This window comes from Oncorhynchus mykiss, chromosome 23 (assembly GCF_057628025.1).
Source record: "Oncorhynchus mykiss isolate SJ-2025 chromosome 23, ASM5762802v1, whole genome shotgun sequence".
NCBI classification, from domain to species: domain Eukaryota; kingdom Metazoa; phylum Chordata; class Actinopteri; order Salmoniformes; family Salmonidae; genus Oncorhynchus; species Oncorhynchus mykiss.
This window is the reverse complement of record NC_143044.1, coordinates 8002064-8016738: the sequence shown is the minus strand read 5'-3', so window position 1 is coordinate 8016738 and position 14675 is coordinate 8002064. Positions and strand designations below refer to the sequence as shown.

At 43.3% G+C, this 14675-nt stretch overlaps 1 protein-coding gene and 1 long non-coding RNA gene across 4 annotated transcripts; one reads left to right on the top strand and one right to left on the bottom strand.

The window, feature by feature from the left end:
* Position 1: 1 nt before the first annotated feature.
* Positions 2-2417, bottom strand: LOC149972492 (uncharacterized). Its single transcript, XR_016490940.1, has 2 exons — positions 2345-2417; positions 2-669 (listed from the first exon to the last, which is right to left on the bottom strand). It is a non-coding gene; the product is annotated as an uncharacterized LOC149972492 (long non-coding RNA).
* Positions 1825-10313, top strand: LOC110502354 (nuclear receptor coactivator 4). 3 transcript variants are annotated; one of them, XM_021580310.3, is made up of 10 exons: positions 1825-2057; positions 4488-4614; positions 5491-5631; positions 5812-5900; positions 6124-6232; positions 6607-6708; positions 6838-6945; positions 7163-8224; positions 8366-8458; positions 8733-10313. In XM_021580310.3, exons 1-10 carry the CDS (start codon positions 2020-2022, stop codon positions 8736-8738), a joined length of 1875 nt encoding a protein of 624 aa, XP_021435985.3. In that variant the 5' UTR covers positions 1825-2019; the 3' UTR covers positions 8739-10313. The 3 variants fall into 3 exon arrangements, with proteins under 3 accessions (XP_021435985.3, XP_021435986.3, XP_021435987.3); XM_021580311.3 differs by having other exon boundaries at positions 1863-3112; XM_021580312.3 differs by lacking the exon at positions 1825-2057 and adding an exon at positions 3081-3505.
* Positions 10314-14675: the final 4362 nt, after the last annotated feature.

Below are 14675 nucleotides of genomic sequence, written 5' to 3'. Positions count from 1 at the left end.
CTTTGAACTGCAAACCACCATCTGTGTTTTAATGGACACCACCATGATAGTCCTAACTCAAACCAACAGTTACTGCAAGATGCAGTCCTTTTACCACCACAACTGTGATCAATTATTAGAATTATATACAAAATAGGAAATCAATGTTTTTATTTTATTTTGGCATGATAAAGCGAGGGACTCTTATTTTGAAATAAGGGCTGAGGACTGCCTCGTGGTGGTTGAGGCGCGCATCTACAGCGGGCGTGGGATCTCTGTTTGCAGATCTTCACAGATGGGTCAAGGGACCGAGGCAGTGGGAGAGCAGGGTTTGGGATGCGGCTGTCTGGTGGAGCTTCTGTCTTTGCTGAAACGCTTGCACGAGTGTGGGCATTGGGATGGGGGGAAGAAGTGGGGCACAAAATTGTCATTTTACGTTCAGACTCTGCTGCTAGCCTGGTTCCGCTGAGAGAAGGGAAGTCAAAGTCATGTCCAAACCGGATAGCTGTTGATGGCACTTTAGGTAGGGGGAAATGAGGCACCAGATAATGCAACTCTGAAGAGGGAGGTAGATATGGTGAACCTGTTGGGTGGGGGGTGGGGCGGGGGTAGGCGCATCGTAGCAGAGGGGTTGACCCAGGAGTGGCGGAGCGGGGAAGACACATCATAATTCTTAGGGTCCATAGGTATCTGGGGATGGAAAGGAAGGCTGAGGTTGGGTCATTGTTACTGGGGAAACACCCAGAAAGGAAGCGTGAGGAATGTGGGGAGGTAGACTTAAGCATGTCCTCTTATATTGCAGGCAGTATGCTGAGGGCAATTCTCTGTGAGCTGGCTGAGTTGTGACCACATTTTCGCTTCTAACAATTTTGGGCTCAAATGACAGGCAGCGCGAACTAGCAAGGAAGCGGTTGTTGTTTCTCTATTCCACCAGCCTGCACCTACAGGTGTGAAGCTATTAAAATATTTATTAATAATTCGCACTCCGATTTGAGAAAGGCAGCAATACAGCGTCTAATAGTCTGTGGGAACGCACAACTCCTAGATCTACATACAAAAATATTGTGGGTGGAGTAAATCCTCTCGCTTTGCCTCTTTCTGTCTGGTTTTACCAACGATATGTATAAACCCTGGATGACTAACGGGGACGCTGTATTGAATCCACCGCGGAGACATTTTTTTATTTATTTAACTAGGCAAGCCAGTTAAGAACAAATTCTTATTTACAATGGCAGCCTACCAAAAGGCAAAATACCTTCTGCGGGGAAGGGGGCTGGGACAACATTTTAAAAACATAAATATAGGACAAAACTACATAAAGAGAGACCTAAGACAACAACATTGCAAGGCAGCAACACATAACACACCATGGTACAAACATTATTGGGCACAGACAACAGCACAAAGGGTAAGAAGGTAGAGACAATACATCACGCAAAACTGTCAGTAAGAGTGTCCATGATTGAGTCTTTGAATGAAGAGATTGAGATAAAACGGTCCAGTTTGAGAGTTTGCAGCCGGTTCCAGTCGCTAGCTGTAGCGAACTGAAAAGACGAGCGACCCAGGGATGTGTGTGCTTTGGGGACCTTTAACAGAATGTGACTGGTAGAACGGGCAGAATCTTGGCACACCTCCATTGTAAAACATTTTAGAAGCAAATAGAACGGCATTTATTAATGTCTACATTCGTTTTTGACACGTTTATTCTTCCATTTACATTATATTGTTAGCTAAAAACAAAATCATTTTCATTTGTATTTTTTTGTAATGTTACTGTCCCCACTACAACATACTTATTTGTAATTTTGTCCTTAACATTTCATTGAAATACTGTAGAATTCGATTAATTCCTATGGAGGATGCTCCTATTTGGAAGTGCCAATATGGCCGACCGGTGGCTTCAAATCCCCACTATAGCCAATACATTTGCAATCCAGGGTTTATATAGTTGATTGGGTTTCTCCTGGTGAAAAGAGAGAGGAGCAGTTGACTTTGCCGGGGTTCATTATATTTTTTAAAACCACTGAGCTAGTTACATCGATGTCTTCTAAGTCAAAAGTGCAGTACAAGGGGAAAAGGTAGGTGCTGCCGGTGGCATGTAAACATTTAGCTACTAAGGTCTGAAACAACCGCAGCTGTCTAACTCTGTTAGCTGTTTTAGCTAACGACCTTTGCGCACACAAATTAGCTAAGGTGAAGTTAGTGCTACAATAATGCTAGCGAGTAGCTTAACGTCTTTCGACTTCATTGAGCGGGCAAGCTGTATGAAACAGCCAAGAGATTGCATTTGTTTAAGTATACTAGGTATCTATAGATAACATGCTGGTAATAATCGATCGTGTTCGGCGTTATCTGGGATCCCTACCTCCACGCAGGAAGTGTTTCGCCTAGTCCTGAGGGTGAACATTTCGCAACAACCGCAATATCATCTGCTACACACGTAACGCTATGTGACAAATACAATTTGATGCCCTAACACCAGATTCAACCAATCAGATGTTTAATGAGTCGATTAGTGGAATTAGATGTGTAGTGCTAGGGCTAAAATAAAAATGTGTACCCCTTCGAGATCCCCAGGATCAGGATTTCGCTACACTCGCAATAACATCTGCATGTGACCAATACAATTTGATCACTATAAAACACCGAATCGTGATCACTATGAGGGAAATAAGCAGCTGTTATATGTGCAATTTTTCCAATCATATGAAATAGTGAGTGTTTAACTTTTCGTCTTTCTGGTGGTGGCTGGCACTGGCAACTTGAAGTGTATTTCCAACATGGAAAATCATTCGTGTGTTCTTCGCGCCTTGGGCTTGTGCATTTTTTGGGGTTGTGTGTGTGACAAAAGCTGAAAAGGATTCGCTTGTCTGTCTTTAACCCCCTTTTGAGGGCCCCTTCTCTTCCTACTAGTGGTGGTGTACGCATTGAATGCGAAACTGATGCGTGTTGCTCCATAGAAATAGAATAAAAGGGGTTTGCTCTGCGCACTATCTGACGGAAACAACCTATGACGTAGCAACCAGCCTTGGTTCGTGGCTTGATAAATAAATGGCATGTGAACGCCAACAACAAGGGAGCTACATCAAAGGATTTAAGCGGAGAGATATCACTGGAGACCCAGCAACACAAGGTAGCTATAACCTTAGGAGTTCGTGATTGACGTAGTACGGCTGTTTTTCAAGAATACGCTATGTTCTCACATGGCCAGCCTCGTCGAGACAAGCGCCTCCATTTAAAATCGGAGTTAACGTTACATGACCTTTAAACCCGCATAAATGTATTGATCAACCGGTTAATTGTCAAAGACTGTACTCTTTTAAGATGAGAAACACTGACACGTGTTGTCCTATAATGATCAAATAAATAGTAAAAACCATGCCTGGTGAGGGCTTACTTTTACTCTAACAAAAAACACCTCGAAAGCTTCCATTTGTATCAGTTAACGTTACTTTGTTGCAAGAGATCATTGCAAGGGACTGTTTGTTAAATGCTCTATATTCGCCGATTAAAGTCAAGGCCAGAGGTAGGAAACTTGATCCACTGGTGGGACGATTTTTGTCGAAGCGAATGCATGTTTGGGGGGCTGGAACATAGTTGTCCAATTTGTAGTGTACAAATTATTATAATTATGTCCAAAAAGAGATTGTATTTGAAAATAACAATACATTCATCGTACCTTGTTTACATTAAGATACGATGTGGGAATACTTGGGAACCGATATCCTAAATTAAACTAATCTGTCAAAAACCCAGCACATGTCTATGACAGGTAGTGATTGAGCAAACGTTTTAGGATGCGGTTTTGTGGGCTCAATAATGACAGAGTGAGGGATATTATGTGAGATATCTCAAAGCTGGCGTTGGGCTGAGTCAACAAGAAGCTATGAGACCAATTCAGAACTAATAGCCTAGCCTAAACATGCCTTCCAACTTAATGCCCTTGCTAAAATGAAAAATGTTCGGTAGTCTCCACACATGCTAGTGATTAACAGTATACAGCACTCAGTATAGTAGGATCTCCCCGTGGAGCCTGGATCCTGATCATGAATCTGTTGGTGGTCACAGTGACAATTAGTCTACTGTAATGGTAGTATGCACCTTGTTTAATTTCTTAAATCTGATACTTACTTTCCCCAAAATTCTCTCTGTTTGTGTTGAGATGTAAAGCAGAAGTGAAAGCGGAGAGAGAGCAGGAAAGCGAGAGTTGATGTGGCGGTTTCACAGCAAAAGGGAACAGAAATTTAACCTCAGTGCTGACAGTAACATATTTCCATTCCATGTAAAATTAGGGGAAGCACTCACTTTACTAGTGCATAGCCAATTATTTTGGGGATTGTTCAAGCGCAACCCCCTATTCAGCTCACAGTTGATTCCCGAAAGCAGACAGTGGTTCACTGAACAAAGGGAATATTTAAGTCTGGAAAGAAAACACAAAGAAATGCTGCTCTGTCAAAGTAACATACCATGTCTCCAAGGCTAACCCTGTAACAACTGTGCCTCTGCAGAATGTTTACTGTGGAGGAGCGAGAGAAGGCCACCCTCAGGCAGTGTGTGCAGGCCCGCTGTCAGCTGGAGGAGGCCATCGGCGGGGTGACGAGGGCTGAGGTCCAGCTCAAGGATAACTCCAGAGAGGTGAGTCAGAAGACCCTCTTACAACCCTTGGCCCCACCCAGGAATGACACAGTTCTAGTGGCTCAGGAGGAACCCCCACTGGGTCAGTCTTTGTGCTCCGGTTATGTCAGGACATACATTGGGCTCTATGCTCTAAACAAAGTAGTTTTCAAGGATTTAGGACAAGCACCATGGTTAGTCACCCCGGGCCTCAGGAAGACAGATACCCTTGGCACGGTAATCATTAGTATTCCACAAAGTGAGCCATGGCTTTATTGTATGTCATAACTGTGGCAGACAGGCTAAGGCCTGATATGTTAGCTGTGTTGTTAAAATGGGTCTTTGTCCTCCTGTCGTGGCCACAGTTAATGATTAGTATGTGGTTCATGTTATGAGTGTGAGAAGGGGAACCGGAGAGACCAATAATTGAAACATGACTATGGGATAGAGTTCCCCAGACCTGCCTTTTAAAAAAATATATATATAAGGCAGCAGCAGGGGGAGAGGCTGGTCATTGCAGTCTGAGAGTACACCGACAGCAGAGCATCCACTACTGCAGCAGCTCACTTCTCACTGCGTCTTAAGAGAATCATTCAACCTTTTTCTGACTAACCAGCAGAGGAATAGGTAGAACCTTATGTTATTGCCCTTCTTTGCCCTTGTGCTTGGAGCAGATTGCAGATGGGTGTATAGGTCAGTGTGCTGTCCTGTCTGTGCATCTGACTTTGCTTAGTGTCAGCGGCAGGAGATTAAAGAAGCTACTCAGCCCTTGAGTGTTCTGTATCAGATCTCAGGGCAATGGCTTGACAGCAGTGTTCGTATTTGTGTGTACGGATTCTCGTATGCAGATTATTATATATTTTTTTACTGTTTTGCTCATTTCTCTTGTGTTTACAGGTGAAGTCCCAGCTTCAGACCTGTATCAGCAGACACCTGGAGTCTATGCGTTCCCGTGAGGTGTGGCTGCTGGAGCAGATTGACCTTGTGCAGCAGCTAAAGGGAGAGGCTCTGCAGGCACAGTTACATCAGCTTCACTTGGTGAGCATTAACCCAGGTGTCTGCAGACTCATTGCAGGAGTCTCTGCACTGCACTGTGTCTGCTCAGAAACTTCTGAAGATCAAGTTAATTTTTGTTTCTTACTTCAGTGACCACCCCTTCGTGTTAATGGCACCAGGTCTGACCTTCTCCTTTTCTCTCCCTCTCTCTTTTGCCCACAGCTCCGAGGCCAGTTTGACATTCTCATCCATCAGCTGGAAAACTTCAACAGCAACGACCTGGCCAACCAGCTCACCAGCTGCATGGAGAAGTACGAGACGGCACAATGGCCTCTGTCTTGGGTCGAATGTGGATTGGGAGTCCGCTTAAGACTTGAGCGATCATTTCAGCCTTTCTGCATTTGCTTCCATAATACCTCTCGTTGTCAGTTAGACTTAGTCCCAGGTTAGAACCTGAAGCTTGGAATGCGTTAGAGGATGACGAGATGTGTGGGGTGAATTTTGGGTGGACTACTAAAATGTCTCTGTGTTCAGGTTATCTTCTCTGAACCTGACTCCTGAGGAAACCCCTGAGATGAGCTTCCAGGCTGACACTCGTTCCCTGCGCCAGGCCATCACCTCCTTTGGCACCATTGCCACCCAGGTACGTGACCCACTGGGAGCTACAAGCAGAAATGCACACACGGCTTAGGTTTACAAAAGGTATATTTCCTAGGTTTTTAACATGTACATTTTTATATTTCAGTTGTAGTCAAGGAAAGAGTATTAGAAAAACATTTTCTGATGTTCTTTGTGGAGGTGTTGATAACATGCAATTCTACATGCTGGGGGGAATCTTGGGGATTGGAGTTTTTAGGTAGCATAGTGATTCTACTGGTAATGCTGTCCTAGATGACTGCCTTGTGGCCTAGTTCCTTGATCCATGTTATGTGTTAGTGCTTCTTACATAATACCCTGACATCTCCCGCTGTCACTATTGATAGACTGTTGTTCATGACTTCCCTTTCACTTCCCCAGCACGTGGAAGGAGGCCCTGTGCTGAATATCTCCTCTCAAAGCTCAAATGCCAGCGAGCGACAATGGCTTCAGCAGGGTTGTCCAATCGCAGCTAAGAAACAGGTTTGTACCTTGATGATGTCACAGATGACACTTTTTCTTCTAAAGCGGTGGTGACTCTGGATTGCTTGCACGGGGTCCCCACCCACACAGAAATACACTGTACTGACATGCCATTTTGTTTGTTTGTAGAGGGTGGAGTCGGCACCTCTTGGAAACCGTCCAGAGACTACCGCCCCAGTTGGATACCAGTCAAGTAAGAACCTACAGGATTGGTTGATCACCCGCAGTGATGTTCAGGTGAGAGTAGATGATGGGAAATTAACAACTTTGTGGCCTTTTGTCTATCTCAAATCTGCGACGAGGAACAGGACAAACTTTTAATTTACATTTACCACATCTAATTTCACATGAAAACCCACTTGGATTCCATTTGAAGTTAATTCGAGTTGCATGGCTGATTACACCCAGATTAATTTTAGCATCTGGACTGTTATCTTTTTCCTCTGTCCTCCAGTCATCTTGCCCCATGGTCCCCTTTGACTTCCTCAAGGCCTGGGGCCAGCTGAATGATCTGGAGATGTGGCTACAAAAGAAGACTCCCGTCAGAGAGAGCTGTAGCACCAGCAGCAGCTCAACCTTCTCCATTGAGAAAATCGATGAGTCTGAGTTAGACATGGCTCTGGGGGAAGAGGTGGGCCACGAGGAGGGGGAGGAAGAGCGGGCTAAGACGGATGAACTGAGCGACTGGCTCATCACCCCGGCAACTGTTGCCAAGGAAACCACCAGCAAGAGCTGCCAGGCATCTGAACCTGACAGGTGGAAGCATATCTTCAAACCCTTCCAGGAGGGCTTCTCCCCCAGCGAGTGGCTGCTCAAATCCGACTGCGGATCGTGCTGTGCGACCCACACCAAGCCTGTGGCGATTGAGAACCTGGGCAAACTCTTGTGCCTGAAGACCCTCCCAGCCTCAGCAGCCATCACCCCCACCACCACCACACCCCAAACCCCCAACACACCCAGCTCTGTGGAGATCTGGCTGCAGCAGGCTATTCCAGTACAGCAGTCTTGCAAAGCCAACGAGTCCTGCTCCAGCTACTCTCAGTGTGTGTGTGACAAGAACTGCGGCAAAGAAGCCCTCTGCGCCTGGCTCCTCAAGAAGGAGGGTCGGGACAAGAACGGAGTCTCTGTGGACAAGAACAACCCCAGCAAGCAGTCCATCCTCGACTATCAAGAGCAAGAACAGAAGGTTCAGGCCATCCTGGAGGCCTGGCTCTACCCTAGCGAGCCTCGTAAGACCATGGGCTCCACATCCCCAGTCATGTCATCCCTCTCAGCCTGGTTGTCTCCACCAGCCTCCCAGAGTGAAAAGGCTAGCATGGAGGAACACAGCTCCCAGTTCAATGGCCCCAAGTCAGGAAGTCCTTTAAGCAAACCACTGCAGCCAGAGTGCTGGGTTTTACCTGAGAAGACACAAAGTAGCACCGCTGCCACACCGAGTCAGGAGACGACAAAGGAGCAACACACCACAGAACCAGAGGAAGACAAGTGGCTTCTACGCAAGAGGGCCAATGCTCAGGTAAGGTTATGGATTATGGACTGAAAGGACAAACTCGTGTAATACTTTTTGTTGTGTGTAATCTGTCAACCAGTGAATCATTTTAAGCCTCAAGCAAAAGCTGGGTCACTGACCATACTGTGTTCTTTGGTCTGATTTCAGGAGCGACTTGCCCCTTCCACAGTATGTGATCTATTTTCCTGTATGAAAATCGGTGGAGACAAAGAGAAGTGGCTACACAGGGTCCCTATACAGGTAAGAATCTTAATCGTCCCCAAGGGGTGCACCTTTTTGGTTTTTGCCGTAGCACTACAAAGCTGATTCAAATAATCAACGCTTGATGATTATTTGAGTCAGCTGTGTAGTGCTAGGGCAAAAAAACAAAAAAGCTGCACCCCTTAGGGTCCCCAGGACCAAGTTTGAGAAATGTTGAAAGAGTCAGTTGTATTTCTCTGAACACCAACATGGGATTATTTTGTTCATTATTTGTTCCTGGATTAATTGGACTTTCTTTTCCTGTCTTTTCCAGATGTGACAAGTATATCCAGTAGTGTGCTGATCCTCGCACACAATGTCTTGCTTTGCCTTTTCTTCCAATTCTCTTCTGGGACTGGGCTTTTTGTATTTTCCTTTCCTTTGTTGTCATGGAGATATGCCTCCCAACCCCAGTCTGAAGTAGACTGGGGTTACTGGAGCTACTACCATTATCTGATTGTTCTGTGCATTTAGGTCTGATGGAATTCAGTGAATTTGCCTTCAATAATCAGTGGAGTTGTCAATACCTTGTCATGCTAGCAAGATTAGCCTTGGGCTCTAAAGCGAATCTGCAGTGTGACTGAGAATCACTAGTCCCGAAAGGACCAGCTCACATGAATATGTAACATTATTTTCCTTTAGTTTGAGGATGATGTGAGGCAGGAGGTTTGGGTGTGACAGAAATAAGAGATTTGAATCAACCATAATTTAGGAACGCTTGTTTTTGTGGAATGTGGTAAAGTGTATGTCACTAATATGAATGGCTGGTCTTTGTAGTGACTATGCCTTGTGGGTATTTGGTTAACCCCCATACTCAAATAAGAGTATCAAGTAATGTAAGCAAAGCCATTCTTTTCATTGTAAATGTCTTCTGATCTTACAAGCTAAACCTAAAGGCATTGCCAATACATCTACCCTTATTGCACTAACATAACTCTTTAGTTCTGAAGTTTGCTTCATTGTATTTAGCGGATACATTGTGAAAACACGGTCGGCTTGCCTCCTATATATCACCTGTGTGTTGAGATTTTCACTGCTGTGCAAGTGTTTTCATGTTACAAAAGATGCCAGCTGAAAACGTGCCCAATATCGAGTTTCCATTGATACGACTTTCGATTGGCTGAATCCAATGAAGAAAACATCTACCGCGTAATAATTTTAGTACCCACCAAAAGAACATGTACTTGATGACCATTGATGTGTATGTCTTTCTGCATAATACCTCTTTAGCTGTCTCACCATAGTGCTTAGAACAAAGATTCTTCAAAATGTGTACATGGCTCTTTGCAAAGGAGAGTTGGAGAGGAGAAACACCATAGACGGGTTGGTTGTTTAGCAACAAAACCGACGGGTGCGCAACTATGGGTCAAAACAAACAGGGTTGGTTTAGATTGAGACTAAATATAGTTTACATGTTGTCAACAATGTTTATTGAAAACCAAATGCATTTGCACAATGAGCACTTAGTTACATTTGTTAGTTAGCGAATTTGAGCCATATTTGCTTTGACATGAAATCAGTCAAAACACATCAAAACAATAAATGGTATAAATAAGATACGAGCCACCTACGATTCCCCACACAACAGCTTTGTCATTGTTGCTAGCTATCTGACCATTCAGTCATAATGTGCGGCTTCCGGACCCATCGATGCGCACATCAGCCAATCCGTCTATGGTGCTCGATGAATGGTTCTAGTGTTTGATACTAGGACTTGGTTTTTCAGTTCATCTGGTGTGCCTGTGCAAATGCTTTGTACCACAAAGTAGAACTATCCATATGATCATTTGTGTTATGCTCTCTTGAGTGCTACCTGTACCATAATTAACTCTTAATAAAAACAAGTGAACCTTGAGTGCTGTGGTTGGACTTCCTCCTTTCGTTGCATTTGAACATTTATTGCCCAAACCAAGTTGCAAGCATAGGCTGTTAGTCTTGAGAAATGCACAGTGCAGCATTGTCGATTGTGCTGATGCCAAGAATATTTGCTGCTGTTGCAACCGAGTTGTGGATTAGATGAAACCAGTTGCAGCAGTCTTCCCATGATTACCGATGACTGACGTTAGCCAAAGATCAACCCAAAAATAGACTTGGCTTGATTACTTAACAACTTTCAAGTTTTGAGCTAGAAAATGGGAGACATTTGTTCTCCATTGAAACAGCAATCAAAGTAATAAATCATATTGCTTCTGAGATATGATTACAGTAGTGATGAGCAGAACAGACTTAATAGCCTCTTTTTCCTCTTGTTTACATCTTTATCTTTGGCATGTCAGGTGAAATCACAAGATGGCTTGGTAAGATATTACTGGGTAGGTAGTCTAGCAGTTAAGAGCGGTGGGTGAGTAAAAAATAAATCTGATGTGCCCTTGAGCAAGGCACTTAACCTTTTGTGTTGTGTCAAAAATGACCCACCACTGTTTAACAGCAAAGAACCCCCTAAATTATGGTTTTTCAACTTCAAATTTAATATTCTAGAGTGACCCCAACATTAGAAAAAGTGAAACATCGCCTTTTCACATTTCCATGAAAGCTTGTCTAACAGGCTGACCACCGCTCGCGTCGCAAAATAAATGTAGACATGCATGTTATTCAATTATTGCACTCACACTGCTCACGCGCACCAACGAGCGTCTGTGTTGCAAAGGGCTAAAATAGAAATCAGTTCTATTTGTGATGCAGATCGCGCTGCAAGTCCTGCCTCTCCCATCTCCACACTGGTTTATAGAAGCAGGTACCCACGTGCCATCTCCTCATTGGTTATATCCACATGGGTGACTGAAAGACGAACGAGGTCAGTGGCAGTAATGCACCTAATTTATGAAAGTTGCCAATTGCAATATTAAAGTTGAGAAGAAAAAGCTTGGAAGGAAGAGAGCTGGCTAGAAACAATTTGGTTAACCGTTTTATGTGTGGGTTAATTGGCGGAGTAGAGGACCTTGTGCATTTCAGGTAAAATAACAACTCAATGTTTATATCCCAGGACAAAGTAGCGAGCAACAGCAAGCTAGCTAAATAGGACAAATTAGCTAGCAAGTGCAAGCTAACTAGCTAAATTGGTCTGGCCCTGGGGTCATCTCTCCCTTGTACCATATAGAACAGAAACAACCCATGCTCTGGAATGCTCTTTAGGTTTTAGAGAGGCCCATCCTCAGTAAAACACACACACGATAGTTATAATACTCTATTCTGTTGCATAAAACAACCATTTGATGCAATAAAAGTATTATAACAATCTTGCAAATTTCCACCATAATAGGAAACTCTTTATCCACAGTAGGGGGTGTAAAGCCATAATAGGTAACTCTTTATCCACAGTAGGGGGTGTAAAGCCATAATAGGTAACTCTTTATCCACAGTAGGGGGTGTAAAGCCATAATAGGTAACTCTTTATCCACAGTAGGGGGTGTAAAGCCATAATAGATGTTTTTCCAGCAGCAAACTATGATCGATAATGTCAAAAGCTGCAAAGTCTAACAAAACAGCCCCCACAATCTATTATCTATTTCTATCAGCCAATCATCAGTAATTTGTATAAGTGCTGTGCTTGTTGAATGTCCTTACCTATAAGTGTGCTGAAAGTTTGAAAGTCAAATAGCATTGTATCAAGTAAAAAAAAAGAATCTCAAAACTTTACTAAGGGTTGGTAAAATGCTAATTGGTTGGCTATTTGAGCCAGTAAAGGGGGCTTTACTATTTTTAGGTAGCGGAATGACTTGCTTCCTTCCAGGCCTGAGGACACACACTTTCCAGTAGGCTTAAATTGAAGATATTGCAAATAGGAGTGGCAATATCGTCCACTATTATCCTCAGTAATTCTCCTCCCAAGTTGTCAGACTCCAGTGGCTTGTCATTGTTGATAGACAACAAATGGAATTTGAAATGACAATTCTTGTCTTTCATAATTTGGTCAGATATACTTGGATGTGTAGTGTCAGCGTTTGTTGCTGGCATCCCATACTTAATCTTGCCAATGAGAAAATCATTAAAGTAGTTGCCAATATCAGTCAGTTTTGTAATGAATGAGCCATTTGATTCATTGAATGATGGAGCTGAGTTTGCCTTTTTTCCCCAAATTTCTTTGGTGTTAACTATCATTCTTAGTCAGTTATCTTTGTTTCATAGTGTAGTTTCTAATTATATTCAGTTTAGTCACATCTCAATTTGCAGTACATTTGCCAATCAGTTGTGCAGCCAGACTTATTTTCCTTTTGCCTTATCCCTCTCAACCATACCATTTAAAAAATAAAAATAAAAGCTAACTGCGTCTCGTGAATTCATGCAAAAACAAGTTAGGTATTTATGTTTAACAAAGATTGTTATTTTAACTAAAACTACACCGTGTTTCCAGTATACAGTGTTCAGCTGCACACTCTGATGACTTCAGGAGAATGCAGCAAAGCTAGTGGAAGAAAGTGTTCCTGAGTGACATAGTTAGTTTTGACTTAAATCTATGGCAAGACCTGAAAATGGTTGAAAAAGCCAATTTGACAGAGCTTGAAGAATGTTGAAAATAATAATTGAAAAATGTTGCACAATCCAGGTGTGGAAAGCACTTAGAGACTCACATCTGTAATCGCTGCCAAAGGTGCTTTTACAAAGTATTGATTCAGGGGTGTGAATACTTACGTAAATTTGATATTTCTGTATTTCATTTTCATAAAATTTGCTAAACTTTCAAAAAAATATGTTTTTCACTTTGTCATTATGTGGTATTGTGTGTAGATATGTGAGAAGAAAAAAAACACATTTCATATATTTGGAATTCAGGCTGTAACAAAATGTGGAAAAAGTCAAGGGGTATGAATACTTTCTGAAGGCACTGTATGTCTACAAAGGAATAAAGATACATTTTGGGGAAATGTTTTGACTGGTCCATCCTCCAGTTTTCCTTACGTTTGGTCCCAGTTGTTGTACAGACCATAGAGACCTGCCGGCCAGGCCCCCCTCACGCTGCCCCACGTACATCACCTATAAAACACACAGTGTGTATATGTCATATCACAATCACACATAAGTCAGACCTAACCGGCCTACACCGATATCAAACCAACAATATCAAACAGTGACCAAAAATAGAGATGTCAGCAGTCAGTCAGGGGAATTCTAGTACCACAGAGACATCTGGCACCTGACAGCTGACCACCCCTCTCACACCACCAGGGGAAAAACAGACAAACACAATAGGATGAGGACATGAGGTATGTTTCCACAGTCTACATTCAACACGGACTATTGACAAAGGCATAGTAAAAGGCCAGTTTGTTTGTGTGAATTGTCACACACACACCTTGGGAAACTGGAAAGTACATACAGCTAACAACAACAGTGGGATATGTACTGGTTAAGTAATGGAACTGTCGCTATCATGATGAGGTGCTCATCAGCACTAAGCATGATTTCACACAGATACATAGGAAAGTACATCGGATCAGATTAGTGCAGGAATCAGGTTTGAATGGCAATTCATGTCAATGAGAAGCCATTGCTATGGGCACACAGTGGCAAACATCTCCAACAGTCGTCAGAGCGTGAGAGGGGAGTAGCAGTTGGAGTAGCAGCATGGTTGCCTGTCCCTGGAACCATTCAGCAGCAGGAGATAAGACTGATAAAGTTCTCTCGTACTACAGTCACAGGGCCCACACCCACTACCAGCAGCCCCAAGATAAGTGTTTATGTGGCAGTATGGGTGCTATGTCACCATGGCAGGGAGGGAGAGAGAGACAGCTTGAAATACTAAACACCCCACTTACCCAACCCTATTAGGGTCCATACAAGCGCAGCCCACGCCCATGGGAGCAGAGCACGGATGTCAATTCAAGGACAATGCGAAACATGCTGTCATTGTCAAAACACACAGTGGATTGAACGACTGCTTCTGGGCAATTTCCATAGCACCGGGAAATATATATTTTGCTTCTTGAAGAATTCAAATCCTTTCATTACAGTGCTATGGAATTGGTTTGGGCATACAATTATTACTTGTTTTTCATTGTGTGTCAGGATTGTTATTCATATCCCACATATGACACTGTGAATCACTACCACTACTATTAAGAGACTCCCCAATGAACCACTAGTCTGAAACCAAGTTGAATGTGAGGCAGACTCGGATAACTAGGATAACGTTACAACTACGCAGGTTGGTTGTCAGTTGCCACAGAACAAAATAACACAGGGGCCAAAAAGTCCACCTAGCTATGTTTGTCCTACTTCC